The sequence below is a fragment of the Salvelinus alpinus genome, chromosome 17 (assembly GCF_045679555.1).
Source record: "Salvelinus alpinus chromosome 17, SLU_Salpinus.1, whole genome shotgun sequence".
NCBI lineage: Eukaryota > Metazoa > Chordata > Actinopteri > Salmoniformes > Salmonidae > Salvelinus > Salvelinus alpinus.
The window spans coordinates 13,015,814-13,043,324 of record NC_092102.1 but is presented as its reverse complement, the minus strand read 5'-3'; the positions used below and the strand labels follow the sequence as shown (position 1 = coordinate 13,043,324).

The window sequence follows — 27,511 nt, the reverse complement described above, 5'->3', positions numbered from 1 at the left end:
TGGAGGGACTCCACGCTGAGGTTAAGGATGAGATTCTCTCCCGGGAGGTTCCTTCCAGCGTGGACTCATTGATTGCACTCGCCATCCGCATAGAACGACGGGTAGATCTTCGTCACCGAGCTCGTGGAAGAGAGCTCGCGTTAACGGTGTTCCCCCTCTCCGCATCTCAACCATCTCCTCCCACCGGCTCAGAGACTGAGCCCATGCAGCTGGGAGGTATTCGCATCTCGACTAAGGAGAGGGAACGGAGAATCACCAACCGCCTTTGCCTCTATTGCGGTTCTGCTGGACATTTTGTCATGTCATGTCCAGTAAAAGCCAGAGCTCATCAGTAAGCGGAGGGCTACTGGTGAGCGCTACTACTCAGGTCTCTCCATCAAGATCCTGTACTACCTTGTCGGTCCATCTACGCTGGACCGGTTCGGCTGCTTCCTGCAGTGCCTTGATAGACTCTGGGGCTGAGGGTTGTTTTATGGACGAAGCATGGGCTCGGAAACATGACATTCCTCTCAGACAGTTAGGGAAGCCCACGCCCATGTTCGCCTTAGATGGTAGTCTTCTCCCCAGTATCAGATGTGAGACACTACCTTTAACCCTCACAGTATCTGGTAACCACAGTGAGACCATTTCCTTTTTGATTTTTCGTTCACCTTTTACACCTGTTGTTTTGGGTCATCCCTGGCTAGTATGTCATAATCCTTCTATTAATTGGTCTAGTAATTCTATCCTATCCTGGAACGTTTCTTGTCATGTGAAGTGTTTAATGTCTGCTATCCCTCCTGTTTCTTCTGTCCCCTCTTCTCAGGAGGAACCTGGTGATTTGACAGGAGTGCCGGAGGAATATCATGATCTGCGCACGGTCTTCAGTCGGTCCAGAGCCAACTCTCTTCCTCCTCACCGGTCGTATGATTGTTGTATTGATCTCCTTCCGGGGACCACTCCCCCTCGGGGTAGACTATACTCTCTGTCGGCTCCCGAACGTAAGGCTCTCGAGGATTATCTGTCTGTTTCTCTCGACGCCGGTACCGTGGTGCCTTCTTCCTCTCCCGCCGGAGCGGGGTTTTTTTTTGTTAAGAAGAAGGACGGTACTCTGCGCCCCTGCGTGGATTATCGAGGGCTGAATGACATAACGGTTAAGAATCGTTATCCGCTTCCCCTTATGTCGTCAGCCTTCGAGATTCTGCAGGGAGCCAGGTTCTTTACTAAGTTGGACCTTCGTAACGCTTACCATCTCGTGCGCATCAGAGAGGGGGACGAGTGGAAAACGGCGTTTAACACTCCGTTAGGGCATTTTGAATACCGGGTTCTGCCGTTCGGTCTCGCTAATGCTCCAGCTGTCTTTCAGGCATTAGTTAATGATGTACTGAGAGACATGCTGAACATCTTTGTTTTCGTTTACCTTGACGATATCCTGATTTTTTCACCGTCACTCGAGATTCATGTTCAGCACGTTCGACGTGTACTCCAGCGCCTTTTAGAGAATTGTCTCTACGTGAAGGCTGAGAAGTGCGCCTTTCATGTCTCCTCTGTCACATTTCTCGGTTCTGTTATTTCCGCTGAAGGCATTCAGATGGATCCCGCTATGGTCCAGGCTGTCAGCGATTGGCCCGTTCCTAAGTCACGTGTCGAGTTGCAGCGCTTTCTCGGTTTCGCTAATTTCTATCGGCGTTTCATTCGTAATTTCGGTCAAGTGGCTGCCCCTCTCACAGCTCTGACTTCTGTCAAGACGTGCTTTAAGTGGTCCGGTTCCGCCCAGGGAGCTTTTGATCTCCTCAAGAAGCGTTTTACATCCGCTCCTATCCTTGTTACTCCTGACGTCACTAAACAATTCATTGTCGAGGTTGACGCTTCAGAGGTGGGCGTGGGAGCCATTCTGTCCCAGCGCTTCCATTCTGACGATAAGGTCCATCCTTGCGCTTATTTTTCTCATCGCCTGTCGCCATCGGAACGCAACTATGATGTGGGTAACCGCGAACTGCTCGCCATCCGCTTAGCCATAGGCGAATGGCGACAGTGGTTGGAGGGGGCGACCGTCCCTTTTGTCGTTTGGACTGACCATAAGAACCTTGAGTACATCCGTTCTGCCAAACGACTTAATGCACGTCAAGCTCGTTGGGCGTTGTTTTTCGCTCGTTTCGAGTTCGTGATTTCTTATCGCCCGGGAAATAAGAACACCAAGCCTGATGCCTTATCCCGTCTCTTTAGTTCTTCTGTGGCTTCTACCGACCCCGAGGGGATTCTCCCTGAAGGGCGTGTTGTCGGGTTGACTGTCTGGGGAATTGAGAGACAGGTAAAGCAAGCACTCACTCACACTGCGTCGCCGCGCGCTTGTCCTAGTAACCTTCTGTTCGTTCCTGTCTCTACTCGTCTGGCTGTTCTTCAGTGGGCTCACTCTGCCAAGTTAGCTGGCCACCCCGGCGTTCGGGGTACGCTTGCTTCTATTCGCCAGCGGTTTTGGTGGCCTACTCAGGAGCGTGACACGCGCCGTTTCGTGGCTGCTTGTTCGGACTGCGCGCAGACTAAGTCAGGTAACTCTCCTCCTGCCGGTCGTCTCAGACCGCTTCCCATTCCTTCTCGACCATGGTCTCACATCGCCTTAGACTTTATTACCGGTCTGCCTTCGTCTGCGGGGAAGACTGTGATTCTTACGGTTGTCGATAGGTTCTCTAAGGCGGCACATTTCATTCCCCTCGCTAAGCTTCCTTCCGCTAAGGAGACGGCACAAATCATCATTGAGAATGTGTTCAGAATTCATGGCCTCCCGTTAGACGCCGTTTCAGACAGAGGCCCGCAATTCACGTCACAGTTTTGGAGGGAGTTCTGTCGTTTGATTGGTGCTTCCGTCAGTCTCTCTTCCGGGTTTCATCCCCAGTCTAACGGTCAAGCAGAAAGGGCCAATCAGTCGATTGGTCGCATATTACGCAGCCTTTCTTTTCGAAACCCTGCGTCTTGGGCAGAACAGCTCCCCTGGGCAGAATACGCTCACAACTCGCTTCCTTCGTCTGCTACCGGGCTATCTCCGTTTCAGAGTAGTCTTGGGTACCAGCCTCCTCTGTTCTCGTCCCAGCTCGCCGAGTCCAGCGTTCCCTCCGCTCAGGCTTTTGTCCAACGTTGTGAGCGCACCTGGAGGAGGGTCAGGTCTGCACTTTGCCGTTACAGGGCGCAGACTGTGAGAGCCGCCAATAAACGTAGGATTAAGAGTCCTAGGTATTGTCGCGGTCAGAGAGTGTGGCTTTCCACTCGTAACCTTCCCCTTACGACAGCTTCTCTCAAGTTGACTCCGCGGTTCATTGGTCCGTTCCGTGTCTCTCAGGTCGTCAATCCTGTCGCTGTGCGACTGCTTCTTCCGCGACATCTTCGTCGCGTCCACCCTGTCTTCCATGTCTCCTGTGTCAAGCCTTTTCTTCGCGCCCCCGTTCGTCTTCCTCCCCCCCCCCCCCGTCCTTGTCGAGGGCGCACCTATTTACAAGGTACGGAAGATCATGGACATGCGTTCTCGGGGACGTGGTCACCAGTACTTAGTGGATTGGGAGGGTTACGGTCCTGAGGAGAGGAGTTGGGTTCCATCTCGGGACGTGCTGGACCGTTCGTTGATTGATGATTTCCTCCGTTGCCGCCAGGGTTCCTCCTCGAGTGCGCCAGGAGGCGCTCGGTGAGTGGGGGGGTACTGTCATGTTTTGTCATTGATTATCATGTCTTGTCCCTGTGCTTCCCTTCTATTCGTTTCCCTCTGCTGGTCTTATTAGGTTCTTTCCCTCTTTCTATCCCTCTCTCTCCCCCTCCCTCTCTCCCTCTCTCGCTCTCTCTCTCTATCGTTCCGTTCCTGCTCCCAGCTGTTCCTCATTCTCCTAACTACCTCATTTACTCTTTCACACCTGTCCCCTATTTTGCCCTCTGAGTAGAGTCCCTATTTCTCCCTCTGTTTTCCGCTTCTGTCCTTGTCGGATCCTTGTTTGATGTTTGCTGTTCTGTGTCCTTGTTCCGCCCTGTCGTGTTTTTGCCTTCTTCAGATGCTGCGTGTGAGCAGGTGTCTATGTCAGCTACGGCCTGTGCCTTCCCGAAGCGACCTGCAGTCTGTGGTCGCGTCTCCAGTCGTTCCTCTCTACTGACGAGAGGATTTCAGTTTTCCTGTTTTGGATTTACCTAAGATAATATCCAGGAGTATCGTTTTTTGTTTAAGACTGGAATAAAGACTCTGTTTCTATTAAGTCGCTTTTGGGTCCTCATTCACCAGCATAACAGTCTGCTGATGGGCTGGTCCTGGGGCTGACTGAGGGTCAATCTTCTCCTCTTCTTCCAACTCACTGTCAGACTCCGAATTGACAGAGACATGATCCTCATATTTGGAAAACACTAGCTTCTCTCTCTGCAAAAATTATTTCGAAGAGATTATTTTTGCCGTACTGATTGATTGTGGTATGGAGCCACACATGCAAAGCTATTTATTTGTTGTGTCCCAATTTGTACCGGCTGGGGTAGAGTGTGGGAAAATACAGAATTTTTCACAATGTATCGAAATAATGTATTGTAATAACATTGTGCAGATTCCCACAAGAGATTGTGCTTCTACACCTGCATTGCTTGCTGTTTGGGGTTTTAGGCTGGGTTTCTGTACAGCACTTTGAGATATCAGCTGATGTAAGAAGGGCTTTATAAATACATTTGATTTGATTTGTGTAGTTTCACACACTACAAAGGGTAAAGAGTGCGAGAAAAGTTGGAGACAGGCCGACGGGCAGGGAGACAGACAGACAGGTTCTTGGTGCTATGTTGAAACAGCAGGCCCAGGGAGGAGGAAGACAAGCGTGAAGTCACAGAGCAAACCTTTTTGTTTCATTTTTATTTTGTTTTCCCCTACACACCCACCTTTGCACACTTTTATTACACTTGGATAACCACATATGTAATATAAATGTGTAGGGGGGGTGTGCACTCAATGAAAATGTGATCTTTTACATGTTCGTCACAGAAAATGAGCCAAGGCCAATGAGTCTCAGGTTAAAAAAAATATTAATTGTATCATTTTTATTTTAGTAAACATTGAAAATGTAACCACACAAGGTTTAAGTAGTAATCAGAAACGCGAGGATAATCATTTATCCATTGCATCTTGGTTGGATCTGAAAAAGTGTGGCTTCTCATTTCAGATCGGACGTGATTACTTTCAAATAGTTTACAAATACCTTATAAAATTGCTATAAATGCCATAAGCAATTTATTTATTAAAGTATTTATGTTAAGTTCTTTATGAATTAGAGATATTCTTGCAATTCTGTTTTCTGAGAGTGGATTTCCTTTTCTTCCAGATTGAGGAGTTGTCCCAACAAGCTCAGCTGGCAGCAGCAGAGAAGTTCAAGGTCCAGGGAGAAGACAGAACGTCCATCATCCAGGAGAACACACAGAAGCCCACAGTATACAAGAGGAGAGCAAAGAGGAAGAGGTGAAGGGTCGAACTTAGCGTGGCCCCGTATCTGTTTGTGCTGTTCTGTCAGATCTTGAACCAGGCTTGTTCCAACCTACATCCTCTGGCGTTTACTTAACTTTTATCATAAAACATTGTTTATGACGTCAGCAGTTTTTACTTCCTCATTATGCTCTAACAGTATAAGCAGTTCCTGATTCACTACTGTGTTCCATCATGCTTTGCAGGTTGATGAGACTGCCGTGAAGGACATTGAACTGGTGATGTCACAAGCCAATGTGTCTCGACTGAAGGCTATACGAGCGCTCAATAACAACAATGACATCATCAATGCCATCATGGTAATAATATTTAATTGGTTGTCAATCTGTTGTTAATGTAAGATCATGTGTAATTTACGTGTTTCTTTGATTTCTATGTTGTAAGGTGATTACAGGCACATCTGGACATTACAGTTCTAGATTCTATTCTGTTCTATTCCATGTTGGAATCTCCTAAGATGCAAAAACCTTTTGAATTCTTCTTTGCAGGAGCTGACCATGTAAACACCAAACAACCATGAGGATCAGGTCCAGTCCAACCTTTTAATAGACGTTGTCTAAATTAATTTCAAGGCTAGAAATAAAGTTGTTGAATAAGGAGATGGAATATTTTGTTTCTGTTTAGTGTTTACACTGTGTATTTATGTTTCCCATTTATTGGTAATTAAATACAAAAATCACATGTATTTTTTAAATATTGTTTACACACGTAACACCTGTTCATACACACCTGCGTTATACAGGTGAAATAGTTGAAATGATGTTACAGATCGTGTGTGTGTGTGTTTTGCCACGGTAACGGCGTTCAACCTAGGCTTCAGGTAAAGCGCGTGCAAGAAACTTCCCCCGGCATGAGAGAATGATCCAGAAAGGTCTCCAGACGGTGATAGTGAAACCAGCGAATACGAGAGATACGTCATTGCGCACGAGAACGAGGAAACATTGTGCCCTGTCATATTTAGCTACCGATTGAACTCAATATCCAACAGCACATTGTGACGAATACTGCCTTTCTGGAGCGGAAAGAACTAGATAGCAAGAGATGTAAGTGTGGGATGGAGGGTCGGATGAGAGAGCTAGCGTTCAAAGCGATGGCCTCCCTTGCAAATGCAGGGTAGCTTGCTAGCAATTTAGCCATTGCTAGCTTCAAGTTTTGTTACTCATAGCTTAGCTATGTTAGCTAGCCAACGTTACTTGTCTGGAATGCTCCGACATGTATGTATATGTATAGCAACTCTGCAATAAAAGTACATTTTGTCCACGGGACATAAACTGCAACTCTATAGCTTTAGCTAACCGTAGCTAGCTAACGTTAGGCCTACATGCTGCCTCCATGCACATGGGATACGATTAGTGGGAATGAATGGAGCGCTTGTCAGTTCACACTAGTCGAATTGTCAGCTCTACACTCCAGGAAAAGTCTCATATGAGCCGTAATGAGATATTATCAATAATACAAGGCTGGGCTTTAGTTCTCCAAAACGGTTACATGAGCAGATAGTCCTTTATTCACGTGGGCTAGCTATTTCCTTGCAAATAGACTAGCCTAGCAAACGTTACTGGCTTGCAAATTGGAGTGACATTCTATGTGACCTGTCAGCTAGCTAGCGCATGAATTAATATATGGAAGAGTGTTGGATCTGGTTAGCCAAGAATAACCATTAGGAAATGACAGCAAAACCACTGAAATAAGGGCAGAGACCAGTGACAATTAGCCACCTGACCAAGTATAACCTTGGATAAGGTTGAATGGGTGGAGGAGCTAGACTAGCTTGGCCACCTGATGATGAATGTTCCTGATGTATTGAATGTAACCAAACAATATTATCTTAATTAGTTAGTCAATGCTTAAAGCAAACGTGTATGCTTTTTCTGTTTCACCTGATGATGCATGCAACAGACCTGGAGACTGCTTTCTAAACAGCAAATTATTCAGTTTTGCATCCAAAATGAAAGGATTTTATCCCTTCATTGTTTTCCATCCCTATTTCCTAATGATGGGGTTGCAATTTCCCAAATATTTATGTTTGGATTTTATGAACAGAACCTAGAAGACATTGGCCGTTGCTTTGTATTGGACTAATAAGTCTTCTCTCTTCTCTATTGTCCAATAGGCAGCCAGCAACAGCAAAGTGGTTTGACAGAAGGGACTCCGTGTTCATTGAGTTCCTGGTAGAAGACAGCAAAGATCTTCAAGTAAAGTTTGAAAAATCAAAACTTGATTTTCGGTAAGCTGCTTCACCATGACCCGGGACACACTGCAGTTTAATTGACACTGATGTTAGGGTAAATTGTGAGCTGTCCATAAATTACGCCTATTGCACTTGCAGAAGCAGTTTCCCGGACACAGATTTAACCTAATCCTGCCTGGACTAAAAAGCATATGTATTTTCCTTTTAGTCCAGGAATAAGATGAATTTTATCGGCCCTTACTGTCTGAATGAGCAAACCGTTCATCTACAGTGCCTTCAGAAAGTATTCACAACCCTTGACATTGACTATCCCTTTGAGCATGATGAAGTTATTAATTACACTTTGATAGTGTATCAATACACCCAGTCACTACAAAGATACAGGCGTCCTGCCTATCTCCGTTGCTGGAGAGGAAGGAAACCGCCCTAACCCATGAAGCCAATGGTGACTTTAAAACAGTCAGACTTTAATCGCTGTGATAAGAGAGAACTGAGGATGGATCAACAACATTGTAGTTACTCCACAATACTAACCTAAATGATAGAGGGCAAAGAAGGAAGCCTGTACAGAATACAAATATTCCAAAACATGCATCCTGTTTGCAACAAGGCACCAAAAGTAATACTGCAAAAATGTGGCAAATCAAATCATCTTTTGACCTGAATACAAAGTGTTATGTTTGGGGCAAATACAACACATTTACTGAGTACCACTTTCCATATTTTCAATCATAGTGGTGGCTGCAGTATGTTATGGGTATGCTTGTAATCGTTAAGGACTTGGGAGTTTTTCAGGATATAAATTAAACTGAATGGAGCTAAACACAAGCAAAATCGTAGTGGAAAACCTGGTTCAGTCTGCTTTCTACCAGACACTGGACAATAACCTAAATCACAAGGCTAAATCTACACTGGAGTTGCTTACCAAGAAGGCAGTAAATGTTCCTGGCTGAGTTATAGTTTTGACTTGAAAATCTGGCAAGACCTGAAAATGGTTGTCTAGCAATGATCAACAACCAATTTCACAGAGCTTACATTTTTTTGAAAAGAATAATGGGAAAATGTTTGACAATCCAGGTGTGGAAAGCTCTTAGATATTTACCCAGAAAGACATAGCTGTAATTGCTACCAAAGGTACTTCTACAAAGTTTTGACTCAGGGGTGTGAATAGTTCTGTAAATTAGATTTCTGTATTTAATTATCAATACATTTGTTTTCACTTTGTCATTATGGGGTATTTTGTGTAGATGGATGAAAAACAATAATATATATATATTTAATCCATTTTTAATTCAGACTGTAACGCAACAAAATGTGAAATAAATCAAGGGGTATGAATACTTTCTGAAGTCACTGTATTTTACTCTGTTCTGTCTTTTCAGTTGTGTTGGCGGGATTGAAAACCTCAAACACCAAAATGAATTGGACCTATTTGACTCAATTGACCCCAATGTAAGTATTATTATTTTATTTTTTCATTTAGCTGCTGAATCACCAACTGCAATGACCTGGATGTTAAATAGGATGAAAAAGATGATCCCTCATACAAAATTACTTGTAATATATTATGAGCATCTCTCTTCTTCTCCTTGTAGGAGTCCAAGCACAAACGTACAGACAGGTCTGTGTTGTGTTGTCTAAAGAAAGCAAAGGCAGGTATTGCATGGCCACGGTTAACGAAGGACAAGGCAAAGGTCAGAAATGTTTTGGTACAATATTCTACATTCCCTCTTCTGTTTTGTATTTCTGGGCTCATCTTCAGAAAGTGTCTCAGAGTAGGAGTGCTCATCTAGGATTACATCCCTCATGTTCATGTATCTTATTCATCAAAAAGGTCAAACTGATCAGCAATCCTACTCTGAGACTAAGATCACATAAGAGGGGCATTTTGTCTTAAATGTTGGTTAAAATGTTGATTTGGGATGTCTTTTTTGTTTTCCACAGTTTCAATGGCTGGGTGTTGACTTCAACAACTGGAAAGACTGGGAAGATGATTCTGATGAGGATCTGTCCAGTTTTGACAAGTTTTCAGAGGCAAGCAAAGCAATCATGTCATGTTGCACACAGTGTGTATTGTTTTTAAATGTTCAATCATTGTAGTTTTTTTTTTTTATATGTCCAAACAGTGATTGTTGTCTCTTTTTTTCAGATGATGAACACGATGGGAGGAGAAGACGGTATGCCAGATCTGGGTATGGAAGGTCTAAAAGAGGTTTGTGTTTCTATTTATTTTTTATCTCCAAATTAACCTTACAGCAAATATCAAAGGAATTGCAAACATGTAACGTTACTGTATACGATGATGTAAGGAAAAGGATATCTACTTGCTTTTATGTTTTGCCATTTCGAGTAAATTTGACACTAATCGTCAATTTATTTTATTTACAGCACGACAGTGATGATGAAAGTAAGTTTTGATAACATTTTAGCACATGACCAAAGACTGTAGGAAGCAGACATTCTTGAGCATTTTCATAGTACATTTCATTTTAAGTTTCTTGAAAATCCTCATACCATCCACACATGAGCGATGTTGTGGAATTGGTAGAATAACTTTTTACCTTAAGTCTTCTAACTTTTCAGAGATACCAGACTTGGAGTAATGGGAGCATAAAGGAAGTTTTGTAACCGATGACAACAAGGAAGTAAAGCCTCCAAACGTCGGTTGAAGAGAAAGATTAGAGATGAGTTATTGGTAGCCATATTTGAAAGGAGGAAACATCACCAGTTTTCCAAACACATCACAGGAAACTCACTGACGAAAGACTGTTTGTCGTAACATGACACCAGAGCATTCTTCAGCCACTGTCCTAGTGTGGTGCTGTTCTAATTCTGCATGGAAAAGTCAGTTGTTTCCATGATGTGTTGTTGTGGGGTTTAGTTATATCGTCCTTTAACTTAACCAAGGGCCACGTTGTGGAACATTCAGATTGAAATACGTAATGTAGATCAAACACGCCTCTGACATGTAGAATTAAGGAATCATGTCGGTTCTATTCATGCTATTTCTATCTGCAACGTTTGACAATGTTTGCCTGCTGAATGTGGCCCTGCTCTGATGGGATAATATCTTAGTTACACCCCACCTCTCCCTTTTTTATTTAATATTGTCTGTGAGGTTACGTATTGAATTTAGACATATTTGTGAATTGTAAATGAGGGGGAAAAACAGGTTTCAAAACAACCGCCTATTTTCAATAAAGTAGTTTCTTTTCTTTTTTTTAAATAAAATGTCCCATTTTATTGTTCATACTGTTCATTTTGTTTCAGTTTGATTTAGATTTTTGTTAATGTGTCTATTGTTTTAACTCAAAGCAAATATTTTCCCAGTGTACATTAACGTGCAAATATTACAGGTAATAGTTCATTCATTGATTTTAAATATTGAGATTTAAATGAATATGCATGTTAAACATATTTTACAGTATAACATGAATGATACAACCTTTCCTTGCAATCGCATTTTGCGAGGATGTTTTTTCTTTAGTATATATCAGTGTAAATACAGAACATTTTCAAAGGTTATACCGGTAGTTTATTTCAATGCAGTGGTCGTTGGACATTTTGTATCAAACAAAAGTGTAGGAGCAGATAACAAAAATAAACATAACAAAAATATAACTTGTCAATAAGTTACCTAATTTAATTTGCAAGTGTTAAAGAAAATGCACTACTATGTTTCGGCAAATTTTTTTTTGCAGATCAGGTTAAATAAATTTCAGTTTGTTAAATGCAGTGGGAATTTTTGTTTACGTATTTCTAATAAACTGTCTGAGACTAAGTTGATGTTTGGAGGTTGTCCGGTTTAATACAGTGTCTCTTGCTACTTAAAGTGAGAATAACATGTCTCCTATAGAGGGTATGAACAAAGATAATTTGTTATTTCAGCAGTTGTCACTTAAATGCATATACATCCTCTGGCCACCTGGTAGTGCTGATGGTCTACCATGGCTACAAACCCAGATATAGGCTATTGAGAGAATCTATTCAGATTAGGAACCATCATATCAATATTATGTGCTGCCAGTCTAGGATACCTTACCTTTTGGACAGTCTCACTTGAAGTTTTAATTTTTCTCAATAAAATGATTTGCTGTTGGGTCAATATAGGAGCATGCTAAATATCACAACTGTGTGCCATTCAGAGAGACTAATGAGACTTTAGTAAACAATAACACACACTGAGGTCTTAATGTTGGTAACAGTTGGTAATATTCTTCTTATCGAAGATGTATGCACAAACCATTAATTCCAAGTCCATTTTTATTTACATAAATTCAATCCCTGTTGGAGTTAATAAATATCAAATTTATATTGAGGTTAGATTTTACAATTGGCTTAGAAATAATGTATATTCGGTTCAAGGGGATTGGAGCCAATTGAGTTTATATTATTGAACTTAGTACCCTAAATGAATGCGCTGTAATATTGTATGTCATTGAGACCAGTAGTGACAATGCCAATCATTTACCAACAGAAATATGAGCATCTTAATAAAACATATTTGTGTAAAATTGAAATTGAAAACACCTGTCATCTCCCTGGTAATAATGAACATCTAAACTGTTTTTTCCTACAGTTCAATCTAGAAGAAAACAGACCGACAGAATAATCTGAATTTTAGGATGTTTTTTTTTTACATATAAAATAATCAATCCAGGGTTCTCTGATTATGAAAGTATGTTTATAATATGTTCTTGATAGGATCCAAGCATATTGTTATACTGTATCACGTCTTTTCCCATACCTTTCATAACCAAATGGCCAAAGAGGAGACATTGTATAGATTTGAAATTATATTGTCTATCCATCCAGTTTCAACAATCATGGTCAATTAAAAAATACAATTTTACACTGTACATCACAAAGCTTTTCAATGGAATACAAACATAATTATTTTAATTTCAAAATAAGTCATAAACTAAAATAAGGAAGGAAATCTATTCTATCTACCGCTGGAGGAATCAAGCGAAATGAAAGCGAATGTAAAAGGAGAATCAGCTTCATGTCTTGTTCAGTTTACTGCTCTATCAAGTAGTGAAAATGGAAGTGGTTTGTAATAACGCTATGAGCTGGTTCAACACTGCAGTACCCCTCCATCCCATCACAAGAGTCCCTGCAGCATCAACTGTCCTGTCACCTTTAGATCGGAACACAAAATGGCCGCCTTGTAAACAGTGGGAGGAGGTAGGGGGTGAAAGCAGGAAGGAGGAATGGAGGGAAGAGTGGGACTAAGGAGTCAAAAAAGGGGGGTTTGACCTCCAAGTTTAATGTCCCTCTGATAGAGATGTTATGAAGAGATCATACAGGTGCACGTTTAGTTTACCCCACGTCCACACCTAGTAACACAAAGCTAAAGAATTAAATCGCCTCAGTTTAGGTGATTATCTTCTCGATTCTTCTCTGTTTTTACCCCCCAGGTGTAAGAACCATAGCCTGGTTTCAGATCTGTTTGTGCTGTCTTGCTAACTTAGTGGCAACATATCACAAACAGAACTAGGACCAGGTTATAAGAACCTGAGTTTGGAGGGCAAACAGACTAGATATCAGAGAGGAGGGTGGACTTACCGGTACACTGAAAATAACTCCCTGATCTTAAATCGATCCCTCTTCCCCTAGAGAGAAAAGAGAACCTCTCCCCCTAGAACCTCTCCCCCTAGAGAGAAAAGAGAACCTCTCCCCCTAGAGAGGAAAGAGAACCTCTCCCTCAAGAGAGAAAAGAGAACCTCTCCCCCTAGAGAGAAAAGATAACCTCTCCCCCAAGAGAGAAAAGAGAACCTCTCCCCCTAGAGAGAAAAGATAACCTCTCCCCCTAGAGAGAAGAGAAAACGCACCAGGTGTCTGCTAACACCAGCAAGAAGCCACTGCATCATCATGCACTCATTTTGGTTTTCAGCCACATTTTGGTGATTTTTTTTCTTTAAAAGGTTATGTATAAGAAAGAACTACAATCAACTAAGAAAACAAGCTTGATCCACATAACAAAGCCAGTCAGGTTTTTTGTTGTTGTTATTACATAAAATGACACGAAATGAAAGCCAATCCAGCTGTCACACGTCTGTACATAAATCCGCTCTAAGGGCACAAGCTTTAATGAAAAAAAAGGCATTCCAGAAACTGAGTAAAACGTAACAGTCTGGTACAGATAATACTGGTACTGAACTGCATACAGTAAAAACCCTTTTATCTTCTTAGGCACTTAACATGGCTGTATCGAAGTCAAGGAGAGCCAACAGGTCAAAGAAGTGGAATTTTGTAGTAAAAAATGTATAATAATGTACAATTTGGTAGCTTTGCGGGTAGGAGACTTGCGCCAGTAACCGAAAGGTTGCTGAATCGAATCCTCGAGCTGACAAGGTAAAAATCTGTCATTCTGCCCTTGAGCAAGGCAGTTAACCCACTGTTCCCCGGGCGCCGATGACGTGGATGTCAATTAAGGCAACCCCCCGCACCTCTCTGATTCAAAGGGGTTGGGTTAAATGCGGAAGACATATTTCAGTTGAATGCATTCAGTTGTACAACTGACTAGGTATCCCCCTTTCCCTTTCAAGATGTGTTTAAATAGAGATGGAGATTGAGTTAACAAAAGACCTGTTAAGTTTTGTGTGTTGTGTGTTTATTCTGATATAAATCTGACTGTGTTTGTGCTCCCCTTGAAAAGACACAGACTCAGAACAATTTGACTTCAACGCAAAAATTTAAGGGCTTTGCGATAAAAGGGGAGCACTCTAAATATGTTGTCTGTAAAACTACTAGTGAATCAGAACTTTACTGTAGCAAAATCAATGAAGGAGGAGGGGGGAAAAAGATGCTTCTTTCCCTTAGAATAGGCTACAGCGTGATGAATAAAGACAACAAAGCATGATAACGAACAAAGGAATTGTGGTAATGAAAAAAGGCCAGAATAAAAATGGTTTGCTAAAACAGGCACACACAACACACGCAAGACTTGAAAATTGAATTTGAGTCGAATAAAATCCTCATAAATTCTTTGAAGGTATAATATAACATACATGTCAGGTTCCCAAAGTTTCATGAAACAAAAACAGAAAAACACAAGGGAGAGATTCAAACTGGATGAAAAAATGGAAAAAGCATGCAGAAGTCCACTGCTCTACTGTAGCTTCACTCCTAGCAGACTACAAACGAGAGAGAGAGAGAGAGAGAGATGCCCCTGTCCTGAGCAGTTATAGCCACCTGGTCAGCCAGGAGTGACCCATTCCCTACACCACAGGCCACAGTAGGGTGCTTTCTTCAGTGGCAACTAAGTCCTCTTCTTACCCTACGTCTTTATCCTGCAGTCCAAGGGGGAGGTATGGGTGAGGGTCAGTGGTGGAGTGTTGGAGGGTGGTTAGGGCTTTGGCTGCCCTGTAATTCAGCACGTCCTGTTTCTGGATCAGCAGAGTGAGAATGAGGATGGTGAGGAAGGTGGAATTGTTGTGAGGGTGAGGAGGGTTTGTGTCTGTGGTCCATATGTACTATGTGTGTGGGTGGGTTAAAGGGGAAGGGGGGAAGAGGTATGTGTGCGCGTGTGTGTTGGGTGGGGTTGAGGGTTCGGAGGGGATTTGGGTACAGAATAGGGGGATAGGGGGTTCAAAAAGCCAACCTTCTTCCACCAGGCTTATAGGGCCTGAGTCTTGAGCTCGATGGCCTCTCCTCGGGTGTCCTGCTGGCTCTCAGCCTCTGTGGGCCTGGTGCCCTTCAGTATGGCCATCCTCTCAGAGAGACCGCGCATGCGGGGAAACAGCATGAAATCATAGATAATAGCTCCCATAGCACCACCAATCATCGGACCCACCCAGTACACCTGGCACAGGACCAGACCAGACCAGGGAGAGGGAGACAGAGACACAAAGAGAGAGATAGAGAGGGGAATGTGTTGGTGAGTTCATCTAGCTTTTTCACAGTTCTAAACTCCAAACAACATATTGTAAGTTGTTGTAAATTGCTGTAAATTGTTGTAAAATCTTTAAATTGCTGTACGTTGTGGCTTTGTAAGGTGTGAACCAAGTGTCTTACCCAGTGGTTGACAAAGTTTCTGACCAGGACAGCGGGGGCGAAGGACCTGGCAGGGTTCATTCCAGCACCAGTGTAGTACATCTATATCAAAGAGAATAGACCCGGGGTTATATTTTGGTAACAGTATGTAGAGTGCAGTGGTGAAAAACCTACCTACATCATACAATAGTACTTTTTAATGCACTCATATTGGTCTATCTAGAGTCCTGACCAACCCCATCAAAACAATGGATTACACACCCATTCTCTCTTGTAGTCACAGAGATGGGGATTCCCATGTTTAATCAGGCATTCCTGCTTCTGACATCATCTATTCATATACATTATTGGAATTGACCTATCCCTAAATATCCCATTCTGACTGATGTTCTATATTGTTCAGGGCCGGGTTTCCCAAAAGCATCGTACTGTAGCGCTAAGATCATGTTTCGTCCACTCAATTTCAATGGAATTAAGATGATCTTAGTGCTACCACGCATTAGGGAAACCTAGCCCTGATCCTATCATAATGCATCATAATGGTCTCTTACCACCCCACTCCAAGCCTATGTCTCTTAGTTTAGTTTATTGCTCTTTCAGCATTATTACAAGTTATTAAAAAACAGTTGTCAAAAAAGTTAAGTAAATACAACATTTTTAAAGTGCTAAAAATCTCTAAACTTCAACCCACCCAACCCTGTGTCTAAGCCCGCTTTCACCCAATACAATTCCCTGTATTCTATGGTCTATAAACATATATTTTATATATTTGGAATACATGTCTTACCCCCAGCAGGTGTCCTATGAGGACAGAGAAGCCGATGGCTAGGGCGGCAGAGCCCAGGCGTCCATTACGCCTCTCATCGGTCACAGCGAAGATGCAGACAACCAGCTGCAGGGTGAGGAACACCTCCATGGTGGTGGCCATGCCCAGGCTGATACCTGGCTGCAGCTGGAGAAGGGGGACGAGATAGAACAGACAGTTGAATGAATGATTACTGTTCACGTTTTGAAGTTATATCTACTCCACTGGCCGATATGAAAAACTCTAACTGTTAGTCAATCAATCAATAGGTTAAACCTTGAATGCATAAAAATAGCTCACTAAAAAAGTATAATTGGCAAATCTTACATTGCGCATGCATTCTAAAGAGTTACAGATATTTTATGACTATTAACTATTCATAACATCTAACATTGTTCAGATATATATATATATATACAGTACTAGTCAAAAGTTTGGACTCACCTACTCTTTCCAGGGTTTTTCTTTATTTTTACTATTTTCTACATTGTAGAATAATAGTGAAGACATCAAAACTATGAAGTAACACATATGGAATCATGTAGTAACCATCCTTTGCCTTGATGACAAGTGCTCAGCATATGTGGGAACTCCTTCAAGACTGCTGGAAAAGCATTCCCCATGAGAGAATGCCAAGAGTGTGCAAGCTGTCATCAAGGCTACTTTGAAGAATCTCAAATATAAAACATATTTTGATTTGTTTAACACTTTTTTGGTTACTACATGATTCCATATCTGTTATTTCATAGTTTTGATGTCTACAATTTAGAAAATAGTACAAATAAATAAGTCGTAGTTACACACACAGATGTTCTTTATCACCTGTCAAGTTAATTTTATTTATTCATTGCAGATGACAATGGAACTCTGAAATGTGTGATTGTCACCACAGACTTTCCTATCAGGGTTGTGATCAATTCCAGCTGAATTGACTGAATTGAAATGGAATTGACCCCAACCCTGGTTCATTCCTATATCACCTGTCATTGGTCAGGTAGTCTTACCGTGTTGAGTGCCAGGTTTCCCCTCATGTTGTTGGGGGTGACCCCGTAGAGCACGGCGGCCCCAGCCAGCGCCCCCAGACACTGGGCCACGATGTAGAAAAAGGCGCGGAACAGGGACATCTGGGAGCCAATCAGGTAGGCGAAGGTGACAGCCGGGTTGATGTGTCCCCCGCTGATGTGACCGATGGACTGGATGAGGGTGGCAGCGGCCAAGCCAAAGCAAAAGGCCACATGGAGAACGTTGTGGGGCCCGGTGGTCCAGCGCAAAGCCGCCCCCAGACCAAAGAACACAAAGAACATGGTGCCATAGAACTCGGCGAACACCGCCCGCCAGAACGACATGGACCGGAACTCCCACATGATGGCCAAAAAGTCAAGAGGCTACCCCAAAGCAATGGAGGGATGAAAAGAGGAGCGAAAACAGGAGAAATGTGTATTCTTCTTTTGAGTCACCAAGCTCTGTTTACCGTATCAATAATGACTATCTCAGTGATGCCTTCAAGGTAGTATAAACAAAAAACAAGACAGCAAACTTAGAAGCAAAAAATGCCTCTCTAAACCTAAAGATGCTTCCGCACTTAAACAACAGTTCCACATGCAACTCTCTAGGAGTCACTAACTTTACTGACTTCCAATGACCTGCAACGTCGCTTTCTGTCTAGTCTAGTCATAGAGACCTGTGTCCTGTCTGTGTGGAGCGGAGCGTTGGTCTCTGTGCATCTATATGCCAACCCTGCTGGTGGTTAGTAGAGGAACATTGATAGACAAAGGTTGAGCATGTCCTGCAGACATTTAGCCTCACTGTCAGAGCAGGGGGAGCCCACGGGACTATTTATAACGGCCCCAGGGCCACGGAACCCAGGGGAGGGGGCTGGGAGGGGCCACCACACAATACAACAAATCAAAAACAAAAATACTTAACCCTTCTAACACCCTGACCTCTCTACCCAGTGCCCATGCCAGGGTTCATCATCCTAACCCTTAACCCTAACTATGAGCTTCATATTGTCCAGGGGCCATGTAGAGAAGGACACAGCTGAAAGGTTTAAGGGGGATATTTTAGAAAAGATACATTGAAATACATTAAGTTTTCATAGACATATTACTTTTGATCAAAAACTCAGGAAATTCATATTGAACAGGAATCAGTATTTTAAGTGGGATTCATAACTGGTTGTTAATGTTAGATGTTGGTTGAGGACAGGAAGGCCAGATAAATGGTTTATTGACCTTCTGCTACAACCAGTAGTGGATTGCTTCAGACAAATATAAGACCAGGGCTATACATATGGGTCTGGCGGTGGCTGGTTAGCCTTTCCAGAGTCCCATTTGGCCCATCTCATCTCTCCAGTGGGGTAAAAAGGGTCTGGTCTTCCTTTCTCAACATTCTTCAAGTGCTGACAGACGCCAGAGAACAATCCCAGTATTCATAACACCATAGAGCAAGTGAGGCCCCATAACGGAAACCAGCCTGAACTCACTACCTGCTGTCAATAGAAAGACTGAAATCATATGTGTTGTTATGCATGCAACTCCTATGGACACAGAGAGGAGCAGTACTCTTATCTCATTATGACGCGAAAGATGGCCCGAGTTACTGTTTGTTATGACAATATCAATGTAACTCTGACAATATTCTTTGATTACTGAGGATTTATAATGTGTTGCTTTATGTTAATGCAAATCAGTGATATAAACTATACTCATATTAAGAAACAGATTTGCCTCTACAATGTTGTTCTCAACTGGCAGTATTTTCCAAAGTAGATCTCTAACACTGGCTTGAACTAGTGACAGGACTTCAACCTTTAATCATGTGTCATGTTCTGTTTAACCCCCTCAATTGGCAGCATGCCGAGTAGCACACTGCACCCAGAGGAATCCCTCACTATCAATCGGCCTTTCTCAATACTCTTTTGATTGTGTCCTTTTGTCCCACATACTCAACTATTCTCATTCTCACACATCCACTCTATTAAACACTTCAATTAAAACTCCTAGTGAAGGATCATTACATTCATTGCAACACATGTATTACTTTATTCTCCATATGTAGTGCTCTCCATAGTATTCAGGATGGGTGCAGTGCAATGCAAGTTGGTTCTACGCAGCCCCAGAATTGATTAGGCAGACTTTTACATTGTATATGGTGACTGAGCGGAGAGGCTCGGGCTCAGGACAGATAAAGCGGCAGATAAACCCGTGTTGGGAGAGGGGGGGGGGGGGCAGCAGAAGGTTTGGCATTGAGCTTCTGCACTGGAGCATCCAGCATCACGCTGACCAGGCTAGCCTGCCAGAGAGGGCGGATGGACTGAGCCGTGAAAGCATAGTGCTGTGGTCAGGGGCTTTTCCCCTCCCATCCTTTCATACGCTGGAGAAACAAACCGCTGGCCGTAACAGATTCTGTCGCTTTCCACGATCTGTTTTGTCTTGCTGCGCCTGCTGTCGAATGTATAAGAGCTTCCCTTATCCATGGTGGAGCAATAGCTGGTCCTTTAGCCTACTCTTTCCATCCCATCCCTATATGCACTATGTAGCCTACCCCTTACCGGAGTGCTTATAGTACAGCACCATGGAACTAAGAATACATTGATTTTGGGTGAGCCATGTATGATATAAATGACCATGTGTATTCAAAGGAAAGGGATGTTTGATTTTTATGATAAAATCAGTGTAACTCTAAGCTATTCTCTCATGCCAGTCAGCTGCACACTTAAATGTCATTTCCAAGCCACCTCTGGAGAAATGAAGGAAATTCAGTTGAGCACGTTGGATGCTATCACAATTTTCGTGAGTTGGCAAACAACTGAAATAAATGAAGAACACTAAATTCTGTATTATCTCCAAGTCTGATACGACCGAATTTGTTAAAACCAAGCAGAGAGAATCATTAGATCAGTTGTTTTGGTACTGTCCATATGTAGCTTGTTTTTGGTTGCAGGAATGGCTGAAGAATTGCAACATTTACCTGGAGATAACTCTGCAGATAGCACTGCTGGGTATACTTTTAGCTAAAATGTTCATCTTTAGTTTACAATCTGTAGAAACAATGAGAACTGAAAGGTTCAAAACCCAACACCTGAAACATCACAGCACAGTTGAAACATATATGGAAAATAGAAATAAAAACTGGACGGTGTTCAGAGATAGATGGGAGGGGTTGAGGGGAGCTGAAGGGTGGGATTGAAAACAAACAAAATATAACTATTGTAAAATACATTGTGTCCGTATAATGTGCATAAGCTGGAAGTAGAAGCCTACAGTAAGTGTTGTTGTCCATTAGTTTACTCCAATTAGGGGAGGGGTGGTAGGGTTAGGGGAAATGAAAAGAAAAATGATTTAAAAAATATCTAATATATATATTTACCCAAGAATATATGGGGGATTGGAAATGATGCAGAAAATTACATTGATGGAAGCTACAATCTATCTGCAATATTAAAAGCTGTTTTCTGCCTGGCCTGTAGGTATTGGTAAGGCAAAGACGGACCAGGCTCAGAATGAACTCGTTGGGTGGTGGGTTGCTGTATCTCTTTTGTGGTCTATGCATTCTGCCTCCCTCCCGGCGAGTTCTGCGTTGGTAAGCCTTCTATTGTGGGTATAAGCCTGTTTTACAGAGGACGGGGTTAAAACCTGCTAGAGTGGGGAATTTATCTTCTATCACCTCTCTGCCTCAGACTGCTGACACCAACACAACTAACCAATCCACAGCCCCTCTCTCTACCATCCAACTCATAGCGCGCTACCATCTATCTCCTACTCTCCAACATCAGCTCTAACACTATGTGGTAGAAACGCACACTACAGCACACAGAAGCCAGGACAATCTCCTACTCTCTTCAATACCAGTCCTGGGCTGCCTCACAGGCCCTACATTGTGGTAGAAATAATCATTACAACTCTCACTACAGCACAGACAGACACCTGGAGAACTGAGTAGAACATACATGGCTGTAGACTAGTAATATAAGAATATAATGCACTGTGTACAAAACACTAAGGACACCTGCTCTTTCCATGACATAGACCAGGGGTGGGCAAACTTTTTGACTCGCGGGCCACAATGGGTTCTAAAATTTGACAGAGGGGCCGGGCCAGGAGCATTTGGAGGGAGTGTTTGGGCCGGATATACTAAAGCATTAAATGTAGTGTGTGCAAACCTCATAGCACAGTAAGAACACTACAACCCAATTTATTAACTGTCTTTCAAATGTGAAAAATAGCCCTTATCAGTTAATAAATTTGTCTCAAGGAATATGCAAGATATGGCATTTACATACTATTTCGCAGATACCGGGATGAGGAAATGTAAATAGATTAAAATAACATACGCACTGTGATTTATCAAGATTGCGTCTGTTTTTAATAAGTTTCAATCGAAGGTGCAAAGTTAAAGAAATCAACATTTATTGAAAAATGGAATCACTTTCAACATTCAAAACATATTATTACACAACGAAATACTCAAGCTCAATAATATCTACTTGTGTTAAACTCCGCAAAATCATGGATGGATTGTCCTGACCGCGCGCTCTACAAACTCGCCACGGACTCGCCAAAATTAAAGTGAAATAAAGAGAAATACGCGCCACTCCAACAACGGTCAATGTGTTTTGAGTGCGCCATCTATTGGGGAAACGTGGGCATTGCAGGGAAAGGGGGAAAAAATGAGGTTTTTACTATAATTTGGACAAGTTCGGCGGGCCGGATTAAAAAGCCTAACGGGCCGTATGTGGCCCGCGGGCCGTAGTTTGCCCATGTCTGACATAGACTGACCAGGTGAATCCAGGTCAAAGCTATGATTCCTTATTGATGTCACTTGTTAAATCCACTTCAATCAGTGTAGATGAAGGGGATGAGACAGGTTAAAGAAGGATTTTAAGCCTTGAGACATGGGTTGTAAATGAGTGCCATTCAGAGGGTGAATGGGCAAGTCTAAAGATTTAAGTGCCTTTGAACAGGGTATGGTAGTAGGTGCCAGGCGCACCGGTTTGTGTCAAAAACTGCAACGCTGCTACGTTTTTCACGCTCAACAGTTTCCCGTGTGAATTAAGAATGGTCCACCAATCAAAGGACATTCAGACAACTTGACACAACTGTGGGAAGCATGATTCATGATTCATGATTTCTTTTAAAACCACAATTAGAATCTCTCCACGGCCTCATAGAGGATCTATATACTTTTGCTATCCTCTCTGGATTAAAACCAAATTATGATAAGTGTACTATATTACGTATTGGATCACAAAAAATGCTAATTTTACATTACCGTGTAGTGTAGTTTACCAATTAAATGGTCTGATGGAGATGTGGACATACTCGGTATACAAATCCCAAAAGAAAGAAATGATCTCACTCCAATACATTGTTATAGAAAGTTAGCAAAAATAGATAAGATCTTGCTACCATGGAAAGGAAAATACCTGTCTATTTGTGGAAAAATCACCCTGATTAACTCTTTAGTCAGTTTACCTATTTGCTTATGGTTTTGCCTACACCTAGTGACCTGCTTTTTAAATTATATGAACAAAAGGGCCTATTTATATAACGAATAGGAATTTGAAAAGTGTGATAAATAAAAACATATACCAATTTAATGACCAACAAACTGACAGCTGTGCTATATAAATTGCAAAATAGTTGGGAAGAGATTTTCGATGTACCCATTCCATGGCACATGGTTTATGAATGGTGTAACTGAGTGAGGTTTATAGGCATCTTGCTCGCACATGCTTTTTCACTTCTGCCAACAAATTTTCTATGGGATTGAGGTCAGGGCTTTGTGATGGCCACTCCAATACCTTGACTTGGTTGTCCTTAAGCCATTTTGCCAAGACTTTGGAAGTATGCTTGCGGTCATTGTCCATTTGGAAGACCCATTTGCGACCAAGCTTTAACTTTCTGACTGATGTCTTGAGATGTTGCTTTAATACATTCACATAATTTTCCTCCCTCATGATGCCATCTATTTTGTGAAGTGCACCAGCCCCTCCTGCAGCAAATCACCCCCACAACATGATGCTGCCACCCCTGTGCTTCACGGTTGGGATGGTGTTCTTCAGCTTGCAAGCATCCTCATTTTTCCTCCAAACATAACTATGGTCATTATGGCCAAACAGTTCTATTTTTGTTTCATCAGACCAGAGGACATTTGTCACACCCTGACCTTAGAGAGCCTTTTTATGTCTCTATTTGGTTTGGTCAGGGTGTGATTTGGGGTGGGCATTCTGTTTTGTTTTCTATGATTTTGTGTTTCTATGTTTTGGCCGGGTATGGTTCTCAATCAGGGACAGCTGTCTATCGTTGTCTCTGTTTGAGAACCATACTTAGGTAGCCCTTTTTCTCTCCTTTCGTTGTGGGTAGTTAACTTTGTTTGTGGCACTAATGCCCTTAAGCTTCACGGTCGTTTTGTATGGTTTATTGTTTTGTTGGCGACATTTCTAAAATAAAGGGAAAATGTACGCTCACCACGAGGCACCACCAAATTGTTTTTTTGGGGGGGGGGGGGCAGATGACGTGGGCGTCGGTGCTGAGGGGTGAGTCCGAGACCGAGGAGGAATTCTTGGACCGTTTGAGCGAGGAGTGGTTGGCAGTGGAGAGGGACGAAAGAGTTTGGAGGGGTTGGAGTCTGGAGCAAGATAGTCGCTTTGAGGAGCGTGGTACTGGTCAGGCACCATGTTATGCGGTGAAGCGCACGGTGTCTCCAGTGCGCGTCCACAGCCCAGTACGTCCTGTGCCAGCATCCCGCAGTTGCCGGGCTAGGGTGAGCATCCAGCCAGGACGGATTGTGCCAGCCCTGCTCTCCAGACCTCCAGTACGCCTCCTCGGCCCAGTATATCCTGCGCCGGCTCTACACACAGTGTCTCCGGTGCGTCTGCACAGCCCAGTGCGTTCTGTGCCAGCGCCCCGCATGTGCAGGGCGAAGATAACCATCCAGCCAGGACGGGTTGTGCAGGCTCTACGCTCGAGACCTCCAGTGCGCCTCCACGGCCCAGTGTATCCGGTGCCTCCGCCAAGAACCAAGCCTCCAGTATGTCTCCCCAGCCTGGTGAGTCCTGTGCCTGCTGTCAGAACCAGGCCTCCTGTATGTCTCCCCAGCCTGGTGAGCCCTGTGGCAGCTCCACGTACCAGACTGCCCATACGTCTCCTCACTCCAGTGATGATCCATGGCAAGAAGCCTCCAGTGATGATCCATGGCACGAAGCCTCCAGTGATGATCCATGGCAAGAAGCCTCCAGTGATGATCCATGGCAAGAAGCCTCCAGTGATGATCCATGGCACGAAGCCTCCAGTGATGATCCATGGCACAAAGCCTCCAGTGATGATCCATGGCAAGAAGCCTCCAGTGATGATCCATGGTAAGAAGCCTCCAGTGATGATCCATGGCACGAAGCCTCCAGTGATGATCCATGGCACGAAGCCTCCAGTGATGATCCATGGCAAGAAGCCTCCAGTGACGATCCATGGCACGAAGCCTCCCGTGACGGCCTCCAGTCCGGAGCCTCCAGCGACGGTCCCCAGTCCGGAGCCTCCAGCGACGGTCCTCAGTCCGGAGCCTCCAGCGACGGTCCCCAGTCCGGAGCCACCAGCGACGGCCTCCAGTCCGGAGCCACCAGCGACGGCCTCCAGTCCGGAGCCTCCAGCGACGGTCCTCAGTCCGGAGCCTCCAGCGACGGTCCCCAGTCCGGAGCCACCAGCGACGGCCTCCAGTCCGGAGCCACCAGCGACGGCCTCCAGTCCGGAGCCACCAGCGACGTTCCCCAGTTCGGAGCCTCCAGCGACGGTCTCCAGTCCGGAGCCTCCAGCGACGGTCCCCAGTCCGCAACGAGGGTCCCCAACGAGGGTCCCCAGTCCGGGGCCCGCAACGAGGGTCCCCAGTCCGGAGTCGGCGACGAGGGTCCCCGCACCAGAGGTGCCACCAAAGTGGGGTGAGCCAGTGGTGGAGCGGGGTCGGCGTCCCGCACCTGAGCCGCCACTGCGGATAGATGCCCACCCAGACCCTCCCCTACAGGTTCAGGTTTTGCGGCCGGAGTCCCCACATTTGGGGGGAGGTACTGTCACACCCTGACCTTAGAGAGCCTTTTTATGTCTCCATTTCTAAAATAAATGGAAAATGTATGCTCACCGCGCTGCACCTTGGTCCAGTTCTTTCATCGGCCGTGACAACATTTCTCCAAAAAGTACGATCTTTGTCCCCATGTGCAGTTGCAAACCGTAGTCTGGCTTTTTTATGGCGATTTTGGAGCAGTGACTTTTTCCATGCTGAGCGGCCTTTCAGGTTATGTCAATATAGGACTCGTTTTACTGTGGATATAGATACTTTTGTACCGGTTTCCTCCAGCATCTTCACAAGGTCCTTTGCTGTTGTTCTGGGATTGATTTGCACTTTTCGCACCAAAGTACGTTCATCTCTAGGAGACAGAACGCGTCTCCTCCCTGAGCGGTATGAAGGCTGCGTGGTCCCATGGTGTTTATACTTGCGTACTATTGTTTCTACAGATGAATGTAGTACCTTCTGGCGTTTGGAAATTGCTCCCAAGGATGAACCAGACTTGTGGAGTTCTACAATATGTTTTCTGAGGTCTTGGTCACTGAGTTTGAAGGTAGGCCTTGAAATACATCCACAGGTTCACCTCCAATTGACTCAAATTATGTCAATTAGCCTATCAGAAGCTTCTAAAGCCATGACATCATTTTCTGGAATTTTTCATGCTGTTTGAAGGCACAGTCAACTTAGTGTATGTAAACTTCTGACCCACTGGAATTGTGATTCAGTGAATTATAAGTGAAATAATCTGTCTGTAAACAATTGTTGGAAAAATTACTTGTCTCATGCACGAAGTAGATGTCCTAACCTACTTGCCAAAGCTATAGTTTGTTAACAAGAAATTTGTGGTGGTTGAAAAACGAGTTTTAATGACTCTAACATACAGTGGGGAGAACAAGTATTTGATACACTGACGATTTTGCAGGTTTTCCTACTTACAAAGCATGTAGAGGTCTGTAATTTTTATCATAGGTACACTTCAACTGTGAGAGACGGAATCTAAAACAAAAATCCTGAAAATCACATTGTATGATTTTTAAGTAATTAATTTGCATTTTATTGCATGACATAAGTATTTGATCACCTACCAACCAGTAAGAATTCCGGCTCTCACAGACCTGTTAGTTTTTCTTTAAGAAGCCCTCCTGTTCTCCACTCATTACCTGTATTAACTGCACTTGTTTGAACTCGTTACCTGTATAAAAGACACCTGTCCACACATTCAATCAAACAGACTCCAACCTCTCCACAATAGCCAAGACCAGAGAGCTGTGTAAGGACATCAGGGATACAATTGTAGACCTGCACAAGGCTGGGATGGGCTACAGGACAATAGGCAAGCAGCTTGGTGAGAAGGCAACAACTGTTGGCGCAATTATTAGAAAATGGAAGAAGTTCAAGATGACGGTCAATCACCCTCGGTCTGGGGCTCCATGCAAGATCTCACCTCGTGGGGCATCAATGATCATGAGGAAGGTGAGGGATCAGCCCAGAACTACACGGCAGGACCTGGTCAATGACCTGAAGAGAGCTGGGACCACAGTCTCAAAGAAAACCATTAGTAACACACTACGCCGTCATGGATTAAAATCCTGCAGCGCACGCAAGGTCCCCCTGCTCAAGCCAGCGCATGTCCAGGCCCGTCTGAAGTTTGCCAATGACCATCTGGATGATCCAGAGGAGGAATGGGAGAAGGTCATGTGATCTGATGAGACAAAAATAGAGCTTTTTGGTCTAAACTCCACTCGCCGTGTTTGGAGGAAAAAGAAGGATGAGTACAACCCCAAGAACACCATCCCAACCGTGAAGCATGGAGGTGGAAACATCATTCTTTGGGGATACTTTTCTGCAAAGGGGACAGGACGACTGCACCGTATTGAGGGGAGGATGGATGGGGCAATGTATCGCGAGATCTTGGCCAACAACCTCCTTCCCTCAGTAAGAGCATTGTAGATGGGTCGTGGCTGGGTCTTCCAGCATGACAACGACCCGAAACACACAG

At 43.7% G+C, this 27,511-nt stretch overlaps 2 protein-coding genes across 4 annotated transcripts; one reads left to right on the top strand and one right to left on the bottom strand.

Moving 5' to 3' along the window:
• The first annotated feature begins 5,615 nt into the window (after window positions 1–5,615).
• Window positions 5,616–11,441, top strand: LOC139542171 (prostaglandin E synthase 3-like). 2 transcript variants are annotated; one of them, XM_071347265.1, is made up of 9 exons: window positions 5,616–5,763; window positions 5,953–5,991; window positions 7,578–7,691; window positions 9,038–9,107; window positions 9,251–9,349; window positions 9,600–9,689; window positions 9,805–9,867; window positions 10,044–10,062; window positions 10,239–11,441. In XM_071347265.1, the coding sequence occupies exons 2-9, from the start codon at window positions 5,981–5,983 to the stop codon at window positions 10,256–10,258; spliced, it is 486 nt and encodes a 161-aa protein (XP_071203366.1). In that variant the 5' UTR covers window positions 5,616–5,763; window positions 5,953–5,980; the 3' UTR covers window positions 10,259–11,441. The 2 variants fall into 2 exon arrangements, with proteins under 2 accessions (XP_071203366.1, XP_071203367.1); XM_071347266.1 differs by lacking the exons at window positions 5,616–5,763; window positions 5,953–5,991 and adding an exon at window positions 6,169–6,507.
• A 459-nt stretch (window positions 11,442–11,900) lies between these two features.
• LOC139542170 (lens fiber major intrinsic protein-like) lies at window positions 11,901–18,277 on the bottom strand. 2 transcript variants are annotated; one of them, XM_071347264.1, is made up of 5 exons: window positions 17,463–18,277; window positions 16,441–16,605; window positions 15,675–15,755; window positions 15,262–15,462; window positions 11,901–15,046 (listed from the first exon to the last, which is right to left on the bottom strand). In XM_071347264.1, the coding sequence occupies exons 1-4, from the start codon at window positions 17,820–17,822 to the stop codon at window positions 15,277–15,279; spliced, it is 792 nt and encodes a 263-aa protein (XP_071203365.1). In that variant the 5' UTR covers window positions 17,823–18,277; the 3' UTR covers window positions 11,901–15,046; window positions 15,262–15,276. The 2 variants fall into 2 exon arrangements, with proteins under 2 accessions (XP_071203365.1, XP_071203364.1); XM_071347263.1 differs by having other exon boundaries at window positions 11,901–15,462; window positions 17,463–18,276.
• Window positions 18,278–27,511: the final 9,234 nt, after the last annotated feature.

Coding starts and splice junctions, on each gene's coding strand:
- LOC139542170 (XM_071347264.1), bottom strand. CDS start 17,822: ATGTGGGAGTTCCGGTCCATGTCGTTCTGGCGGGCGGTGTTCGCCGAG. Junction 15,756..16,440: donor TCATAGGACACCTGCTGGGG/GTAAGACATGTA, acceptor TCTTTGATATAG/ATGTACTACACTGGTGCTGG. Junction 15,463..15,674: donor GAAACTTTGTCAACCACTGG/GTAAGACACTTG, acceptor GTCCTGTGCCAG/GTGTACTGGGTGGGTCCGAT.
- LOC139542171 (XM_071347265.1), top strand. Junction 7,692..9,037: donor AAATCAAAACTTGATTTTCG/GTAAGCTGCTTC, acceptor CTGTCTTTTCAG/TTGTGTTGGCGGGATTGAAA. Junction 9,350..9,599: donor TAACGAAGGACAAGGCAAAG/GTCAGAAATGTT, acceptor TGTTTTCCACAG/TTTCAATGGCTGGGTGTTGA.